This window comes from Colossoma macropomum, unplaced genomic scaffold (genome assembly GCF_904425465.1).
Source record: "Colossoma macropomum unplaced genomic scaffold, Colossoma_macropomum, whole genome shotgun sequence".
NCBI lineage: Eukaryota > Metazoa > Chordata > Actinopteri > Characiformes > Serrasalmidae > Colossoma > Colossoma macropomum.
In genome coordinates this window covers 29,709,896-29,730,732 of record NW_023494794.1, presented here as the reverse complement: position 1 = coordinate 29,730,732, position 20,837 = coordinate 29,709,896, and the positions used below count along the sequence as shown (strand labels likewise).

The 20,837-nt window shown below is 40.1% G+C and overlaps 1 protein-coding gene across 1 annotated transcript; it reads right to left on the bottom strand.

Moving 5' to 3' along the window:
• Positions 1-469: 469 nt before the first annotated feature.
• Positions 470-16,394, bottom strand: zdhhc23a (zinc finger DHHC-type palmitoyltransferase 23a). The gene is made up of 5 exons (XM_036580811.1): positions 16,064-16,394; positions 8,715-8,917; positions 7,524-8,162; positions 3,173-3,340; positions 470-1,912 (listed from the first exon to the last, which is right to left on the bottom strand). The coding sequence occupies exons 2-5, from the start codon at positions 8,834-8,836 to the stop codon at positions 1,636-1,638; spliced, it is 1,206 nt and encodes a 401-aa protein (XP_036436704.1). The 5' UTR covers positions 8,837-8,917; positions 16,064-16,394; the 3' UTR covers positions 470-1,635.
• Between the last annotated feature and the right edge of the window lie 4,443 nt (positions 16,395-20,837).

The following is a 20,837-nucleotide window of genomic DNA, read 5'->3' as shown; positions in this document are numbered from 1 at the left end:
CTTGTTTTTTTGTTGTGATGGTCGGTGTGTAACCGCAGAAGGAAGTAGGTGTGGGTGTTAGGCTTCTTATTTTTAATCTGCTGAGTCACTGGAGAGGGGCTAGTTTACAGCTAAATCTTCCTTCAGCTGTCAGAATGAAGCTCTTTCACTTTAGCCTTTTCCGGTGCTGTAGCTCTGTGATGGAGGATATTCAAAACATACAAACCAACTCAGAACTTAACAATGCCATCTGATGTAAATAAGACACACGGCCCATGTTAGTTGGTGAAAATAAGTGGAAAAATACATCTATAACCTCCTCATTCAGAACGTCCAGCATACTGGACATTTTACCCCAGGTATTCTAGCTCTGTCGAAGCAGGTACGTCACCACAGTCACTTCTGTGAGTTTCTAAAGAACTCAGTCGTTCTATTGGTTTATCATTTATTAGAAATTTTTCTTTTTTTTATTCATAAACAAAAACAAACATGCACCTTAAATGGTGCAGTTTTTACATTCTGGTGCCATTTAAGGTGGAACTGAAAATTCAAATAAGAAGCTGGTAAATAAGAAACAGAAGTTTGCTCGGCTGTATTTTTCTCATTTTGGATGTTTTGGTGTAAAATAAAAAAATGCTAAAGCTCCACAGTGAGAGGAGTGATCAACAATAAAGCAGAACAGGAGCTCAAACATCACGACAGAATGACACTAAACCCAAAAAAGAAATTAGGGACTAAATGACTAAAATAGAACTGAGGATAAAATAGGTTACTTTACTCGCTATTATACTGAAACAGAAGTAAAATACTCATGTAAAAGTACTTGAGTAGTATTAGTACTCAGAGAAGTACAAATGAATTTTTTTGTTTAAGTAATTATGACTGAGTAAAAGTAACGTATTATTGCACACCTCTGCTCTTCATTAGCTTCATTCCTGCATAATTAAGTGGTTAAGATGTAAACAGAGTCATTCAGAGTGGTTTGGTGTGAAACGCTCTGTTCTAGAGAAACTTACCAAGTCAGAACTGTTCACAGTGGTGGTGATAGGAACCAGACGTCCACCTCTAAAAGCTCCCTCACAGAAAGTTACTACATAAAATGGTTATGAATTCACTGCCTGATGACTGAGACACTGTTTTATGATAGTTTAGAGAGCTTAAACTCCATTCATGGTGGAGGGATACATGCAGGGCGCTGTGAAGCAAAATAGTCCCCAAAGAAAACTTATTATTTCAGATTTTCCACTATTTTCCATCATCAGCATTCCATATAAACTCAGAAGACTCGTGTAGGTTCACTGGTGGTTCTGGATACTAAATAAAATGTCTATATTTGTGTTGTAGTCATGGCGACCCCTGGTTCCTATCAGCACCACTATAAAGACATCTGAACCGTTTCACACCAAACCACTCTGAATCTCTCTGTTTACATCTCAGGCATTGAATAATCAGTGGAATCCCCTTAAGGTGGAAAACATAGATAGAAACTTTATTAATTCTAATAGAAAGTGGCATAAAATGGAAGTAATGCCCTGTAGTTGTGAGTCGCTGACCTAAAGTGACCCCAGTGTCCGTGTTATTCACTGTAAAGTTCCTATGGAAGTCTTTTGGAAATGTCAATATGGACGTCCATCAGTGAGCTGGAGTCTCCGTGGGTCATACCAAGTCTGTGAGAGTGAGCGGAGCGTGTGCCCCCTCAGCAGTGTGCATGGTGAGGAAGTGTGTCCAGTTGTGCATGAAGCCGTGCGAGGGCGCGCCGGTGTCCACCAGCAGGCCGCAGAACCGCCTGCGTCCGGTTCCATTCCGAAGAGCCAGCTGGACCTCGCGCTCCGTCACGTTGCAGCTGATGTTGATGATCTGCAGGATCAGCAGGTGCAGCAGACCCCCCGTTATTATACAGCTGTACCACACACACGTAAAACACAGAGCCGTGCTGAACACACACACACACACACACACACACACACACACACACACAGACAGATCAGAAAGTGTTAAAACCCCAGAGAAAAACTATGACACGCTGAGAATAGAGTAAATCCGCTTTAACCCCCTGGAGCTGTATTACAGAAACATCCTATCTTTTGTCCTAAGTTAATATCTGACAAGTTAAGATAAGATTTTTCACTAATTCATATTACAGACGCAAATATCATCTTAATTTAGGAATCTTATCTTACAGCATCTTATCTCCAGTTAGGAAATCTAAACTTACTCGATTAAAGTCGACAAACAACTGTCATGTCTGTCGCAGAGCAACACACAGCTGAAACGTAAACATGTGATCAAAATAATTCAGTTAGTTATCCAGACAGCTACAGTTACTGATGTGTAGAAGATCAAAGAAAACTAAAGTGTAAAAACTGTAAGTAGTCAATACTGTGAGAGCGCCCCCTGCTGTTTATCAGTTAGGACGCTGTTGGGGTTCATCCTAAAGTTAGGACAGGATTTAGGAGGTTTAGTCTAGTTAGGATGTTTGTGTGATGCTGTTTTCTTATCTGGAGTTAATGATGAGATTATGAAGTTACAGTAATAAGATTATGAAGTGTGTTATGAGTGTGTTTGTTATGTGCATGTGAATATTATGTGTGTGAGTAATATGTGAATGTGTGCATTATCTGTGTGTATGATGTATTGGTGTGTGTGTTGTGTGTGTGTCTGTGTGTGTGTGTGTGTGTGTGTGTGTGTGCATATACCTGTACTGGTTGTTGACCCCAGGGCAGTACAGTGTGTATTGTGTGTGTGTATGTTATGCCTGTGTGTGTGTGTGTGTGTGCATGTACCTGTACTAGTTGTAGACCGCGGGGCAGTACAGTGTGTATTGTGTGTGTGTATGTTATGGCTGTGTGTGTGTGTGTGTGCATATACCTGTACTGGTTGTTGACCCCGGGGCAGTACAGGGTGTATTGTGTGTGTGTATTATGAATGTGTGTGTTACGTGTGTGTATGTGTACCTGTACTATGAATGTATGTGTTTATTACATGTGTGTGTGTGTACCTGTACTGGTTGTAGACCCTGGGGCAGTACAGTGTGTATTGTGTGTGTGTGTTATGAATCTGTGTGTGTTACGTGTGTGTACCTGTACTAGTTGTAGACGCCTGGGCAGTACAGTATGTATTATATGGGTGCGTATGGTGTGTGTGTGTGTGTATTATGAATGTGTGTGTGTTACATGTGTGTATGTGTGTGTACCTGTACTGGTTGTAGACCCCTGGGCAGTACAGCAGAGCAGTGAACACACTCTGCCGTGGACACACACTATGCAGCACCATGCTGATCCCATACAGTGATGTCAGCAGGAAGAGGAGGAGCGTCAGCAGGAAGTGCCTGTGATTGTCCTGCCCCACACAGCAGTTTATCCTAATACAGCAGCGCAGACACACAGAATCAGTTACTGCTTATTAGCACGTTAACTCTTCTTCTACATCTGGCTTTACACGGTCAAACTGTCATGCAACTTCATTTCTGACACAAAGCAATTAAAACTAATTAAAGTTTCACGCAACACAATTGATTACTCCGCTGGTTAGCCAAATTAGCGGCTTGTATTTTTATCATATTTTTCTCTTTTTTTCATCGTATTTCTGCATAGGCAAATGGTTTAATTTCAAACCAAATCAGAGTGGTTTGGTGTGAAACTCTCTGTTCTGGATAAGCTCCCTCACAGAAAGTTCCTACATGAAATGGTTATGAATTTACTGCCTGATGACTGAGACACTGTTTTATGATAGTTTTAAGAAGTTATCGGCCTTGAACTCCATTCATGGTGGAGCGACACATAATATGCAGGGCGCTGTGAGGCAAAATAGTCCCCAAAGAAAACGTATTATTTCAGATTTTCCACTATTTTCCATCATCAACATTCCATATAACCTCAGAAGACAAAATCAGGGAAATTTCCCTTTAAAGAAGATTTACTTTACTGCTAAATCTGCATCCAGGGACCATTGGAGTGACCAGTTGAATGACCGAAAGAAAGTATGGACAGACAGACAGCAGGCAGACGGATGAGCTACCTTGATAGCTCTGTCATGCTTGTTAGTTTAGCTTTCTGACACAGAGCGAACATGGTTTAGTTAAAGCTGTGTGGGTGTGGCAAACCACATCAGCCTTGTGATTGGTGGGGATACTACCGAAGATTAGGGCCGTCCATTTTAAATCAGAGCAGATTTTTTTGGCGAAATAAATCAGTACATTTCGAATACTGAGCACTGAAGAGTTATACACAGGATATACTTTGTACATTGTGTTCCCACGAGAGCAAGATTAACCTACTTAGAAAGAAAATACAGTTTTAGGTTCCCTGGGGCTTTAATGCTCCCTAGCTGGCCCACCAAATCTGTAACCAGGCCCCCCTAAAATGAAATTCTGGCTAGGCTGTTGGTGTGTGTGTATGAGTATCAGTCTGTAACAGATTGGCCTGGTGTGCATCTCCAGGCTGAAGACTGAACTCCTGTGGCCTTCACACATGTTTCCCCTGCCAAACTGCTCTGGTGACGTCTTCTGGGAATCAGCGTGTATGAGTAACACACGGAAAAGGGAGAAGTCGCACTGTAAGGTGTTTAAACCAGCGTGGAATCTGGGGCTGTATTACAGAAACGTCCTATCTTTTTGTCTTAACTCACAAATTCGTATTACAGAAGCAAATCTGATCTTAATTCAGGAATCTTATCTTACAGCATCTAATCTCAAGTTAGGACAGCTTAACTTACTCAATTGAAGTCGACAATCAGCTGTTGTGTCTGTTACCTAGCAACCGACCATACAAACGGTCTGCAATCATGTGTTGCCCAGGCAACGTAGTGTAAATTATTAAAAATGTTTGTGATATGAAAATTGGAGTGTTACATTAAACATCCAGCAAAGATTTACATCATAGAAATATAATAAAACACGGCTGATTGACAGCCTGCTTCAGCACGTAGCAGTAAACATGTAATCTAGTTAGCCAGACAGCTAACCTTAGCTACCGTTACTGATGTAAAAAACACATCAAATTAAACTAAAGTGTGATAAACTGAGAGTGCAGAATATTGTGAGAGCACCCCCTGCTGTTTATCAGAGCGTCGCCGCTCCCCAGTTTCAGTCTCCATTTCCCAAACGCTTTAGCCGAGCGCGCTAACGTTACTCCTCCTAATAAACAGACACACGTTCAGCTCCGTCTCCTCATTATTCACCACCATCACTGTAATATTTCATCATCAACATTAACACACGAAGGTAATCAGAGGGGCGGTGGAGATCGAGTCTGCAGCGTCTGAGAGCTTAAAAAGGCTGTTTAAAAAACTCACAAGTCAAAGCACCGTTTTCAGTGTAGATACATGCAGCGTTATAATACTGGTTATAGTGAACTGTGCTGCCTGTCACTGCATATAACAATAGAAACAGACAGTTAAACAGAAATTAAAACGCTCTTGGTTTATCTTACAGTTAGGAAAATATTTACGATTTTTTGGCAACTTGGGATGTTTCTGTAAAACCGTTTTCTTATCTGGAAATAAGATAAAATTATAGACTTAAGAACTGTTGTTCTGTAATGGCTTCTGGCACAAATTTTTTTGCCCTAATGTGACTCAGATCTGATGTTTTCAGGGCTGTGAGGACACGCAAATCTGATCTTTTCAAATCTGACCTGAGCTACTTTCATATGTGGTCCTAGATCGGATACGTATCCGATTCATGGCCATGTGACCTTAATGTGACGCTCAGATCGGGATTTATGTGCTTTTTTCCACTGTGCCGTCATTCAGCGTTACCATGGCAGCAGCGCCGAACAGAAGTTACAGCCTGTAAACGGTGGAAAAGCAGCTCATCTCACCTTTTTCTCTTTCGTCTCGCTCTAATAATGAAGCTGAGAGCTGATCAGAGTTAATTATCTTCTCAGCGAAGCTCGTTCTGCTCGTTAGTTTGTGCTGATGATGCAGTGATTCATTCACGTGACGTTACTGAGTAGGATGAGCTCATGAGGGTCATTTCAGGATGCCGGTTCACGTTAATGACAGATTTGAGTCACTGACCTAAACGAGTGTGAACCATCATCAGAGAGATCGGATTTGAGCAAAAAACGAGGCTTGTAATGTGAACGTAGCCTAAGTGGCTCAGGTCAGATTTGAAAGGATCAGATTTGTGTGTCCACACAGATCTGAGTCACATTAGGGCAAAAAAATCAGATTTGTGCCTCTCCAACCTGCTAATGTGAACATAGCCTTAGTGAGTGATTCAAAAACAGGTGAAGAGACGTGCATGAACAGCGAAGCGGAGACAGAGGAGCTGCGTGTAAACACAGGCAGATAAGAGCCGATATCATGATTATAATGTATAGATCCAGACATCAAGGTACTCTTTTTACAGTTTCAGCTCAGCTGCAGTTTATTTCTCCAGCTCTCTCTGCGATATCAGCCTTTCTCACCTCATATTCATCCCCAGTTTGAGCTTTCACTACACATAAAAGCACAAACAGGTCCAGTGAGTTCAGCTCTGTGTGTGTCGTGTGATCTGAGGAGATCTGGGAGTTTGAGTTCTTAATCGTAGCTGAAACCCATTATGTGTGTTATATTATGTAACAGTCAGTTCCGGCCACGCGAGCTGATTGGTTGAGAAGTGTTCTAACTGTGCTGTTATTTCACCATAACATCACGGGGTTGTCACAAACACTGTATCACTCCTCTGAGACGCCGTTGGTAAGCAATGACTTTGACAGCTGTAGGAGACGCTCAAGCCATTTGAACGTTTTTACTTCCTACTTTGCCACAAACAAAAAATGGACACTTTTAAGATCACGTTTGACCGACAGCCGATTTGGTCAGACTCTGAAGATGAGACGACACTAAATTCCCAAACTGTCAGTTGTTCTATGTGGGGCTGGAGAACGAACTGCCGGCTGAGCAGCGAGTGGGCGGAGCTTGTTACTCTGATGTAGCAACAAGCTGCTCGTTAAGGAACTATAATTGGTGAAGGAACTGCGAACATTAAAACATATTAAACGCCGCGTTCACGGCCCAGTTTATTAATTTATTACTTTATTTATTTAACTGTTGTATAAAAGCAATAGAACACTCGAGGAGTGTGTTATCGCCAATAACATCACGGCTGTGATGATCTACAGCAACCAAATCACAGCCGCGATGTTATTCCGCGATAACACACTCCCTCTTGTGTTCTATTGCTTAACTGTCTCTTTGCCATGTCGTTCTAGTCTGAGCGCCTTATGACAACACAAGAAACTCTGTGACTGACGTTAAGCGTGTGATGCTCTTTGGTTTAGAAATCTGTTAAGATTTTAAAAGTCGTGTAGTGAACGCTCAGCCTAAGTTAGCTCCCTTGCATGCAAACTGCTCGGGCAACAATCTGTCCCGTAAATCTATCTCGATTCCATGTATTCAACTTTTTGAAGGGGTTCTTTCTAAGCTTGCTGCGCTCCACACTGCCTCACAACGTAGCAATTGTGATGGACATACGAAGCAGATACAAAGTTCAGGGGGCTGAGAGGATCAATGTGGAAAAGAAATGGACTCTCTGGGGTGGTGAATTTGGGAATACCCACCAGACACAATGATGGTCCATTCTTAGCACGCATACTCCACAGATCCTGCAGTGACCCGCCCTGGGTGGACGCACCAATCGGCAGATGGAACACCACTTCATCTTCTTTTCCACAGCACTCTCTGATTGGCTGACTCCATTGCAGTGGGCGGAGTCTTGATTACAGAGTTTGCTCTGATTGGCGGAGGTAATATTGTGTCTGTAGTCTGCTCGGACGTATCCCGGACCCTGTTTGGTGCGAACGAGGGAGATGAGCATCAGTATCATGCCGGTTGTCGCGGTAACTACTTGCTGGTAACTTACGCCCCCCCTAGGCACGATTTCGGTGATGAAAAGGTAGTACATGTAGGCGAGGGAGAAGAGCGCCAGGCTGAGGAAGAAAAGCGTTCGCCTCTTCTTGCGGTGTGTCATGTAATAATACCACAGTACGAGTCCCGGCAGGGCCGTCAGGACCACGACTCCCAGCATGCAGTGCAGCGCCGCCACCTGCAGCAGGACTGGAAGTAGGAGCATTGGAGGCAGGATGGACAGTTCAACGCGGACGGATCCCAGAGGGGAACACTGAAGACCCAAACGATCCGAGAGAACGGAGAGAAGACGGGAGAGAAAGTCCTCATTCTTTGAATCCCTTTGAATGAGCCTGAGAGAGAAAAAGAAGTTAACAATAAAAAAGAAACACATGAAAAAAATCATTAAGGACTGCACTAATTAACTGCTGATGGTGATGATTTTAAAAATAAGTTCATGTGTTCATTTTATGCAATCAAAACAGCTCTATAATGTTCATATGATCCACACGGTCACTCTGACAGACTGTAATACACTACAGGAAGTGTAGGGGGCGATATGGCTTCTACTGTTTCATTTAAAAAGCCTCTATAATGTTCATATGATCCACACAGTCACTCTGACAGACTGTAATACACTACAGGAAGTGTAGGGGGTGATATGGCTTGTTCCAGTGCACCATCATAAAAGTAATTGCTTGTAAAACAAAACTGGTGGGAAATTAAAAAAATATATAAAAAAAGACCAAAAGAAATGAAGAAATAAAATGAACAAGAAAAAAAGACTGCATCATGCAGACCACAGTAGAATAGAAGACTGAATAGTTCAAACTGGTATAAAGCACCAAAGACTTTATTACAGCAGTAAAGAGCATGCTGCCACTTCAGTGACCTTTGACCCTGACCTTTCACAGGCATCGTCCAGTTCCTCACAGTCACAGCAGCAGTACTCCCTCTGCTGGTCAATGTCTCCACAGCAGCAGAACGGATCGTCTGGCTCTGGGGGTTTAAAGCGCTCTCGCTTCATCCTGACCGTCCTGGCCAACAGGGGGTGCCAGGCGCATACAGCTCAGTCCGCACAGGTCAGAACAGCTTCATAGTGTTACAGCTGTGGATTAGAGTAGAAATGATGAAATATATGTGAGTCAAACGTGTATTTACATCAGTAAGCTCACTGGCCACTTTATTAGAAACACACCTTGTGCTTCCACTCTCTGGCCACATTTTTAGAAACACTTACCTTGTGTTTCCAATAACTGGCCACTTTATTAGAAACACCCACCCTGTGCTTCCAATAACTGGCCACTTTATTAGAAACACCTACCTTGTGTTTACAATAACTGGCCGCTTTGTTGGAAACACCTACCTTGTGCTTCCACTCACTGGCCACTTTATTGGAAACACCCACCTCGTGCTTCCACTCACTGGCCACTGTATTGGAATCACCCACCTTGTGCTTCCACTTACTGGCAACTTTATCAGAAACACTTATAGCTCCACTATATAGGTGTACATTTCCAGATTGCAGTCCATCTGTTGCTGCACAGTTTGATCTGCTGACCACTGATGAAGGACTAGAGGATGCCTAACACAAACTGTGCCTCAGCAGATGGGCTACAGTCTCTAACTGCCCACCAATGAGGGAGCGGTTTCTGATAAAGTGGCCAGAAAGTGTTTTAAATGCCAGTTAGCACTGAACACATGTTGATGTTAGCATTTTTGAGCTGAGTCAGAGGAGGTAGCTGTCATATGAGCGCAGCTTCGGCAACATGACACCGCTAACCGTGTTAGTTACTTTATATAGAGAGCACATCCACCAGTAATGAACCAGATTAGCGAAGCAGCAGAGTGCTTGAATGTCATTCAGTGTAACTGAGCTCACAGTGCTCTGGAAAAGCGTTAGACCAGACAAGAATAGATAGATAGATAGATAGATAGATAGATACATTTATTTGGCACTCATATAAAATACATATAAGACTGCATTCATACAAACATTTAAAAATGATCAAGGATTAAAACACAATAAAGCCTATAGGCTTTATTTAAATTGTGGTCCTCATAAAAGATAAAAGTCAGCCAAGAAGATTTAAAGTTCCTCTCAAATTAATTCCACAGAACTGCAGCCATATCAAAAATATATTTGTAACTGTTAAATCTAAAAAAATCAAACTTTCTGAATAATTTATATTATAATTTATAAATTATAGTAATTTATATTTTACATATTTAATTATAATGATTTATAACTTTTTGCATAATCTAATCTAATCTAATCTAATCTTTCAGTGTGTGTGATGTAATCAGAGTGATTCAGAGTGGTTTGGTGTGGAATGGTTCAGATGTCTTTACAGTGGTGGTGATAGGAACCAGGGGTCGCCATGACAAATATAGACACGCTACAACACAAATATAGACATTTTATTTACTATCCAGAACCACCAGTGAACCTACACTGTTAGTAATAAAGGTTCTGTTCAGGTACATTTTTTGTTCATCAAGGTACAAACAGTGTAAATGTTCCCTCAAAGCTCCAACAGTGGTTTTAAGGTCTGATTGTGAACCTTAAATAAGTTTTTCCAGGTGAAAAGTTCGTATTTGTTCCTTTTCATAACCGAATGTTTTAAACAGAACAGTAAAATAAAAGCCTGGAGACGAGACGGGGTGTGTGGAGTCAGTACAGCTTAGAACATATCATTTCAGTGGATTATGGTTCAGTTATGTTCCCTGGCTAAAGGTACTGAGATGGAGCCTTGAGGGTTCCACCCCAGTGACAATTTCATTTGTGTATAATAATGTAATTTTATATGTAATGATAATAAAATACTTATAAATCCAAAATAATAAGTTTGATGAATGTATGGATTAATAAAATGGACTAAAATAGATTTAAAACTACCTTCAAATAACATCAGGCAGTGAATTCATAACCATTTCATGTAGTAACTTTCTGTGAGGGAGCTTTTAGAGGTGGATGTCTGGTTCCTATCACCACCACTGTGAGCAGTTCTGACTCAGTAAGTTTATCTAGAACAGAGCGTTTCACACCAAACCACTCTGAACGGCTCTGTTTACATCTTAACAATTTAGTCATGTAGAAGATTTGAAAAATTGGTGGAGTTCCCTTTAGGTAGGTAGTCTGGGACTAATTTATTAAGGATTTTTGAGCCTCGTTTTATGAGCCTCAGCTTAATTGAGCGGGGCTTAACTGCTGTAGGCTGATAAGGCGGATAGGTAGATGTGTTATTTTTTGTGACATCATTAAAACAGTGAGTTCATAACAGGCTGTGTTTGCAGTTTAGTTTCCTTTTACATCAAACCGTTTTATTTAAAGGGCCCATATTACAGAAAACTGAACAGCCCCCCTCTTCTTTCTGCTGCTTTATGCTGAAGTTATAAGGAGTGTTTCTGCCCTGTTTTTTGAACAAGGCACAACACAGGGCAGCTAGTTAGAACATATTTCAGTCTTAAAGGCACAGTAACAATAATAGCCTGGGACAATGACAGACTGGAAAAAGGTCATGTGAAAATAAACTGTCCCAAGTGATGAATTATAAGGTTTTTGGTGCATAAAAGTACACAAATGTTGTGAGTGGAATTCAGGGGGAAAAATAAGATGCCAGAAAAATGTCACATACAGGCCCTTTAAAAGAAAACAGGGAAAATCGTGTTTTTTATGACATTGGCCCTTTAATTGGAGTGATGAAGAGATATAATAATACCAGTATTGCAGTATTTAATGTGTGTGTTTGTGTTTATTCTAATATTAGTGTGTTATTTTCTGTGTATGATCCTGACAGTGTGTTTGATCCTGTATCAGCACAATTTCACTTCACACATGTGCTTTGATCTTCATGACAGTGAGTAGGGGGGTTATGGGGGGCTTCACAGGGGATCATTACACACACACATGTGAGCCTGCGTGTGTGTGTGTGTGACACATGTCCAACGTCAGCAACACACAGAACCTTCTGGACTGACTGCACGTCCATATGCTGCGCTGCTCACTCCTATAGGAAAAAGGGTTCTACGTAGAACCAAAAACATTCTATAACATTAAAGCAATTAATTTCTAAAGTGTAAGTTTTTCATTTTTCGGGAGATATTTCAGATGTTCCCAAAAGAACCTTTCAATGGATATCTTAGAAAAACCACTTCAGGTTCCCTAAAGAACCTTTCAGTAGATGGTTCTTGGAAGAACTACTTTGGGTTCCCTATAGAAACTCTTAGTGGATGGTTCTTAGCAGAACCCCTTTTGGTTCCCTAAAGAACCTTTCAATGGATGATTCTTAGAAGAACAAATTCAGGTTCCCTAAAGAACATTTTAATGGGTGGTTCTTGGAAGAACAAATTCAGGTTCCCTAAAGAACCTTTCAATGGATGCTTCTTGGAAGAACCACTTTGGTTCCCTAAAGAACCTTTCAAAGGATGATTCTTAGAAGAACAAATTCAGGTTCCCTAAAGAAAATTTTAATGGGTGGTTCTTGGAAAAACAACTTTTGGTTCTCTAAAAAACCTTTGAATGGATTCTTCTTAGAAGAAGCACTTTGGTTCCCTAGAGAACCTTTTAATGGAAAGACACTTTCAATGTGTAGTTCTTAGGAAAACAATTTTAGGTCCCTTTAAGAACCTTTTAATGGATGCTTTTGTTTAGCTAAAGAACCTTTGAACAGGTGGTTCAAGGAAGAACAACATTTGGTTCCCTAAAGAATCTTGCAATGTTTGAAAATATTAGCCAACTACGTTCATGCAAAGAACCTTTTATTTTTAATGAGTGTAGCTGCGTCCACCTCTCTCTCCCTCTCTCTCTCTCTCTCTCTCTCTCTCTCTCTCTCTCTCTCTGGAATCAGGGCCATCACGTCCTCCAGCAGAGCTTCAAATCAGGCTAACCTGAAGAACCGTTCCCTGAGAGAGAGCTCCATCACCACGCAGCATAATGAGTGACATTGAGTAATTCACAGAGGGCGTGTTCCAAATTACACTGGCTCCCTAGAGTGCGCACTGTAATGAGCCCTTACATGAGACCAGCCCGTGTGGAAATAGAGCTGCACTGAACTGAGTCGACTGAAATGTTGTGCATTATTTCCACATGAATTAAATATTTTACACCAACACAGTTACTGCCAATGTAAACAAACCGAAACACAGAACTGGGTTTGGAATAAATAAAAAAAATTCTGAAATAATTTTGACACATTTTAGATAAAGTCTGTTTAATGTGTTCATTTGAAGAAGCAATTACATATATATATATATATATATATATATATATATATATATATATATATAATTGCTATATATATATATATATACCAATCAGGAATAACATTATGACCACCTCCTTGTTTCTACGCTCATTGTCCATTTTTTCAGCTCCACTTACTATATAGGTGCACTTTGTAGTTCTACAGTTACAAACACTGTGTCCACTCACTGTCCACTCTAATAGACTATATATACACTATATATATACACACACAAACACTTTTTTAAAGAAGATGGCTCTTCCAGGGTTCCCTAGTACAGACAGAACCATGAACACTCAAAAAACCCTTTGCATAATTACATAGTTCTCTGCATGGTGAAATGGCTCTTCAGATTGATGGATAATAGGTTGTAGAACCTTTTTGAAAAGGGATCCCTATAGCACCAAAAAGGGTTCTTCTGTTGTATACAATGTTGACATCGTAACAACAGCAGAACCTATTTTGGCTCTATATAGAACCATATACAACACATTCACTATCAATCTGAAGAACAATTTCACCATGCAGAGAACCATTTAAGCATGCAAATGGTTCTTTGAGTGTTCATGGTTCTATATAGAACCACTGTCTTTACTAAAGAACCCTTGAAGAACCATTTTTTAAAAAGTGCACAATTAAAAGTTAAAAAGCAGTTTTAAAGCTCTAAATGACCTTAAAGCTCCTGACCGTCTGTTTGTTTATGATCTCAGATCTGCAGATTCTGACCTTCTGAACTCCTTCAGTAAAACACAGAAAACGTGGAGAGACTCTTTCAGTTATTCTGCTTCTAAACTGTGGAGCTCAGTTCAGGCTTTATTAGACAGTCGAGCTCAGAGCTCACTTTTAATAAACACCTGAAAACACAGCTCTTTAACTCAGAGCTTCAGTAAAACTCTACGACTCTTTAACTCAGAGCTCCAGTAAAACTGTACAGCTCTTTAACTCAGAGCTTCAGTAAAACTCTACGACTCTTTAACTCAGAGCTTCAGTAAAACTCTACGACTCTTTAACTCAGAGCTTCATTAAACTCTACGGCTCTTTAACTCAGAGCTTCATTAAACTCTACGACTCTTTAACTCAGAGCTTCAGTAAAACTCTACGACTCTTTAACTCAGAGCTTCAGTAAAACTCTGCGACTCTTTAACTCAGAGCTTCATTAAACTCTACGGCTCTTTAACTCGGAGCTTCAGTAAAACTCTACGACTCTTTAACTCAGAGCTTCAGTAAAACTCTACGACTCTTTAACTCAGAGCTTCATTAAACTCTACGGCTCTTTAACTCAGAGCTTCATTAAACTCTACGGCTCTTTAACTCAGAGCTTCATTAAACTCTACGACTCTTTAACTCAGAGCTTCAGTAAAACTCTACGACTCTTTAACTCAGAGCTTCAGTAAAACTCTACGACTCTTTAACTCAGCTTCAGTAAAACTCTACGACTCTTTAACTCAGAGCTTCATTAAACTCTACGACTCTTTAACTCAGAGCTTCAGTAAAACTCTGCGACTCTTTAACTCAGCTTCAGTAAAACTCTACGACTCTTTAACTCAGAGCTTCAGTAAAACTCTACGACTCTTTAACTCAGAGCTTCATTAAACTCTACGACTCTTTAACTCAGAGCTTCAGTAAAACTCTACGACTCTTTAACTCAGCTTCAGTAAAACTCTACGACTCTTTAACTCAGAGCTTCAGTAAAACTCTACGACTCTTTAACTCAGAGCTTCATTAAACTCTACGACTCTTTAACTCAGAGCTTCAGTAAAACTCTGCGACTCTTTAACTCAGAGCTTCATTAAACTCTACGACTCTTTAACTCAGAGCTTCATTAAACTCTACGGCTCTTTAACTCAGAGCTTCAGTAAAACTCTACGACTCTTTAACTCAGAGCTTCAGTAAAACTCTACGACTCTTTAACTCGGAGCTTCATTAAACTCTACGACTCTTTAACTCAGAGCTTCATTAAACTCTACAGCTCTTTAACTCAGAGCTTCATTAAACTCTACGACTCTTTAACTCAGAGCTTCATTAAACTCTACGACTCTTTGGTCTTTATCTCTTTGATCTGATCTGTCATTGTCTGATATGATTTTAAATTAATACTCATAGTTTCTTGTATCACTGTTAAGCTTTATCACCTGACTGTAAAGCACTCTGAGCTGCATCCGGCATAAAAAGTGGTAAATAAATAAAAATTATTATTATTATTATTATTATTATTATTATTACATAAACCTGGTAAAAAAAAATACCTCTTTCATTTAGACCACTGCACTCATCATCTAAAACACTCACCTACAGTCATGTGCAAAAGTTTGTGCGCCCTGGTCGAACTCCATGTATTTGTTGTTTTCTTAAGTGTGAATAAGTTAACACGTCCTCTAGAGAGAACACACTTCTGCACATTTTAATACACAATTACTGTTTATTTACCGAATTTAACACACTGAGGGAAAAAAATAAAACATAAATTGTGGCCTGTGCAAAAGTTCTGACACATTTTACATTTTAAAAATAACAATAATTATTATCATTATTATTATTAATAGTTTTAAACGTAGAAAATATGTTCAGTATGTTAAACTTAGAAAACTAACAAAACGTAATTTGACTGGGTGGGTGTTTAAACTTTTGCACGCGACTGTACAGGCTGAGTCTCAATACACAGCGAGCTGTCTACACAAAGAATATTTTAAATGGAAATTCCACCCATCTTTCAAAATTTAATCTGTATAATTAAATGGATATGATGTAAACAGAGTCGTTCAGAGTGGTTGGGTGTGAAACGCTCTGTTCTAGAGAAACTTACTGAGTCAGAACTGTTCACAGTGGTGGTGATAGGAACCAGACGTCCACCTCTAAAAGCTCCCTCACAGCAATACCTGACTATTAGGCAGTGAGTAGCGCCGTAATCTGCAATTTGTGATAATTACATGTAATATTTTTTTCTTTGAAGAATTGTGCACAATGCAGCGTCAAGAGTAGCTTCAGGTTTTAGTTCTAGGTTCTCCTACCTGTGGCTCAGAGGTTCCTCCGGTTCTCCAGCTGTTTGTTGCTGTCGGTGCAGCTGTAGTGAAGTCCCGCTTAATGCACTGTAACGGATGAGCAGGTGAACAGGGCTCTACAGGTGAACAGGTGCGTCTCTTCTCTTCTGATAATCCTGACTGTGTTTATTATTGTTTATATTCCAACAATGTTTAATTATGCAGTAAAGACACACACTGTCATTTATCACTGCCGAAACTGGAACGCTGCTACAAGAGGCTGAGAAAATAGCCTCTCTACACTCTCTCTTCCCTCTTTCGCTCTACTCCTCCCTTCCCCTCCCTTCTCTCTCTGATTACTCCCTTCTCTCTCTCTCTCTCTCTCTCTCTCTACTCCTCCCTTCTCTCTCTCCCTCTCTCTTTACTCCCTTATCTCTCTCTCTCCCTTCCCCTCCCTTCTCTCTCTCTCTCCCTTCCCCTCCCTTCTCTCTCTCTCTCTCTCCCTTCCCTCCTATCTCTCTTCTTTCTCGTTCTCTCTGTCTCTTCTCCACCCATTTCTCTCTCACTGTCCTCTCTCTCTCTCTCTCTCTCTCCCCTTTCTGTTTCTCGTACTCTCTTACCCTTCTCCACCCTTCTCTCTCTCTCTCTCTCTCTCTCTCTCTCTCTCTCTCTCTCTACATTGTTATTGTCTATGTTGGTTGTCCCTGAGGGTTCTGTTGTAAGGCTGTAAGGCCGTTCAGGTGTTTCTGAGCTGCTCGAGCGCATCTGTGAGCTCTGCGGTGCAACAACGAACCTTTAGTGACACACTAAACTTAAAATATATCTAAAATATACTAAACATTAATATAACATAGACTTAACAATAATCTAAAATAGATTAAACATTAATATAACAGATTAAATATTAATATAACATAGACTAAACATTAAAATAACAGACTAAACATTAATCTAGAATAGACTAAACATTAACTTGTGAACAGACAGGGTCAAATGTGCATCCCTGAAAAAATTGGGCTTATTTTGCACAAATTTTAAGGCTATCCTGATTTTTCTCTTGTGGCCGCTATATTTGGGATGGAATTTCTGGCTTTGGTCCACACGAACATAACTAGAGATAAAAGACAGCTAAAATTACTCAACTTACTTTGGAAGAGAAAAAACGTGACCTAAACAAAGTTGATAAAATAGGCTGAGATCCTTATACAGATCCTTATATATTTCCCCTGAACTCCTGATCCCATTTAAACTGGTGGAAAATTTGTGTTTTCCTGACGTTTATTTTTATCTCATACTCAGCCCCACACCTATTCTGGAGAGTCTCTCACAGCATTTAAAAGCACAGAAGCCCACCGGCTCTTCATGTCAGGGTGGGTAAAGGATCCCATGGTGTTCATAAAGAGGAGAAAAACTCTGATCATAGGAGAGTAACGACATCAGCTAATTAACACAGATGTAAACAATGCTAGCCTTTAGATAACTTTAGCTGATGTTAACAGCCGAGAGATGAACAGTCGCCCCCTAACGGAGCTGCAGACAGCCGGTATAACTTCACTCTCTGTTTCTGATTTAAATGACGTTTGAATGGAGAAACATAATCGTTAAATATCAGACTGAATGTCGTGGGGCGGAAAACGACGTTGTGTTTCGACAGACGTGATTCTGTAAGTTTGCTAGTGCAGTTAGTTCAGAGTTCAGCTCCAGTCCTGAAACCCCTGCACTGCATTACTGTGGTTTCCTGGTTAAAATACTTGATATTATTAGCTAATTAATCCCTTCTTGAGCTGAACGAGGTGAACAGCAGAGAGAAACACTGAACTATACAGTGCAGGGGCTCCAAACCTGGAGTGAAAACTCTGAATTAAAGGTCTGTGTGTCTCTCGGCTTCTGTCGCGTCTCGCAGGTGGATCGTTAATGAAGCACAGCTAATTGAAGGCATCATGCAGTGCAGTCAATCCCTGATTCGGTCCCCAAAATGGTGGTGACTATACAGTGTGACGTCACACAAAATGTGTGAATATTATATCATCGCTGTCGAGACAAAACCTCGTATCTCCATTTTTGTTGGTTGCTATATTCACCAATCAAAAATGGCAGCTGTCTTTTACATGCATATTTCAATATATTTCAATATTTCATGATGAATGAACCAATAGAAATGTTCCAGAACTGCATCTCTTTATGTTAACATGCATTAACAGTTGTGAGTGTTTTTCCTTCTCCTGTAAGTTCCTGTTTCAGAGAGATGAGGTTTGGTTCCAGCAGTGAAAGTATGGTAAATAATAAGATAATTCTTAATGATAATAATGAAGGGGAATGTAGGAGGGCGTCCTTTAGGAGGGGTGGTGGATTCGGAGGTTGTGCTGTCCAGGTGCGTCACTGCACACTTTGCACGATTCTTGCAAATTCAGCCGTTAAGTTTCATCTCCAGTTGGAGGTGAGTGCAGTGCGACTGCTCAGTGTGTAATGAAGGTACACTGTAGAAAAATGTGGTTCTTCAAAGGTTCTTTAGTAAATACAGTGGTTCTATACAGAACCATGAACAGTCCAAGAACCATTTGCATGCCTAAATAGGTTCTTTGCATGGTGAAATGGTTCCTTAGATTGGAAAATATGTTATATATGGTTCTATATAGCACCAAAAAGGGTTCTGCTATTGTTATGATCTGAAGCTTGCAATAATATATTGCAATAATGAGCTATATATAGAACCATCTACAACACATTCTCCATCAATCTGAAGAACCATTTCACCATGGAAAGAACCATTTAAGCATGCAGTGGGTTCTTTGAGTGTTTATGGTTCTATGTAGAACTACTGTCTTTATTAAACAATCCTTGAAGAACCACCTAGAACATTTATTTGTCACAGTCAAGCTATTTTTCAGAGATCCTGATGCCAAATCTTCTTACAGTACAGTTTAAAAGTCCATTGCCAGTCAAAACAGTCATTAAGTACCATTTATTGATTTTCAGCTTTAAGAAATAAAAGCTTTCAGATGTCTTCAGATCTGAAGCAGCTTGATTTTCTCCTCTCTCTCAAAGATGAAAGCTTTAAGTGCTGTTTATCTGATGGGGGCAGTTTTGGGGTCTACCAGCTCTTCCAGGGGGTGTTAGGAGATTTTAATCAGTTTTACTTAATGTCTATTTTTGTACTTTATATTTCAGCTTTTTTAAACGTTATATACATATATTTCTTCAAGTATATATATATATATATATATATATATATATATATATCAATTTACATAGTGTACACACTTGAAAATAATGGTTCTTCAAACTGATGGAGAACATGCTGTGGATGGTTCTATACAGAACCTTTTTGAAAAGGGTTCTAAATAGCACAAATAAGGGCTCTTCTATTGTTACAAGCTTGACATCGTAACTATAGAAGAACCCTTTTTGGTGGTATATAGAACGCTTTTCAAAAAGTTGCATGTTTCATGTTGCAGAGAACCCTTTAATCATGTACAGGGTTCTTTGAAAGTTCGTGGTCCTATATATAACCATTTTTTTAAACTAAAGAAATACAGAAGGACCATCTTTTTTAAGAGTGTAGTTATTTAAATGTAACTGCAAAATTAATCACATAGTTTCGTAATTGCGTTTGCATTCCGTTTCCTTTCTGTATTAAGAACTTTGTAGTTTTAATGTTATAAAAATGACAAAAATGTAAAATATGTCTTTCTTTGTGCACAACAAGACAATTTAATAATCATGATAAAGTGTCTCCTCTTTTACTCACAAACACTAATGTGGTCTGGATTGAAAGTTTGGAATCTGTACTTTCCACACAGTTTCTCCATCTGTGTTGCTGAACGAGTCAGAAATGATTAAACAGAATTACAGAATGGAGCAGGAGGTGTTTAATGATGTGAACTCCAGGAGGACTAAATGCAAACAATTCAAAACATTCATGATAATGAACAATGTGGGCTCTCTTCATCTCTTTACCCGGACTCAGGCTTTGGAATCGTCCATCCCATGAGGGTCAGGGGTCACGCAGAGGGTCATGCGGAGTCACAGAAGGGTCGCGTGGTGATATGTGACCCCCGGCCCCTCCCTCTGATCTTGGGGTTCCTGCTGACGGTAAGCTGAGCCGTTTCCTGTCCCACGAACATGCTGTTCCCTTACCCACGATTCATTGCCAAGACCGAGGGGGGCACTGACACCTGCTACACACACACACACACACACACACACACACACACACACACACTCTGCTAGAAGGGAACGGCTTCATGAACCAGTTTACAGACCACAAATATGACCAACAGCTGAACACAGAGTCACTGAGACGTATTTAACCCTGCAGCCTCAGTTCAGTCCAGCTGATTACATGTAGTGACTGTTTCAATGTCTTAAAGACATTTTAATCTAAATGTTTATGCATAAACTATCCTAAGACACGTATATGAGGAGTAGGAGTATACTCCGATAGGAGTTGACTCTTTCGGCTCCCAAGCGACTCTTTATTCAACATCACTGTCCGGTTTTAATTAACCAAGTTACCACCTTCATCTACTTCCTAATGAATAAAAATTGCATTATGTTTGTTGTAAAAAAAAAAAAAAAGTTGGTAAGTAGTTTGACTGGATGGAATTTGAAAGGTGGGACTCACAAGACAATCAGTCGAGCAAAATGCAGGCAAAACCACCAACAAACGAAGCAGGTTAGACTCAGAAATCAGAATAACTAGCGAGGCACACTTGGAAACACGGCCGAGAACAGAAAAGCAGGTGTTGGGGATAAAAAGAGGGAGGAATTTTGTTTGGGGGTTTGTTTTGTCTTAATAAAAAAA

Coding starts and splice junctions, on each gene's coding strand:
- zdhhc23a (XM_036580811.1), bottom strand. CDS start 8,836: ATGAAGCGAGAGCGCTTTAAACCCCCAGAGCCAGACGATCCGTTCTGC. Junction 8,163..8,714: donor CTGGACGATGCCTGTGAAAG/GTCAGGGTCAAA, acceptor TTTCTCTCTCAG/GCTCATTCAAAGGGATTCAA. Junction 3,341..7,523: donor ATGGACCATCATTGTGTCTG/GTGGGTATTCCC, acceptor CTGCTGTATTAG/GATAAACTGCTGTGTGGGGC.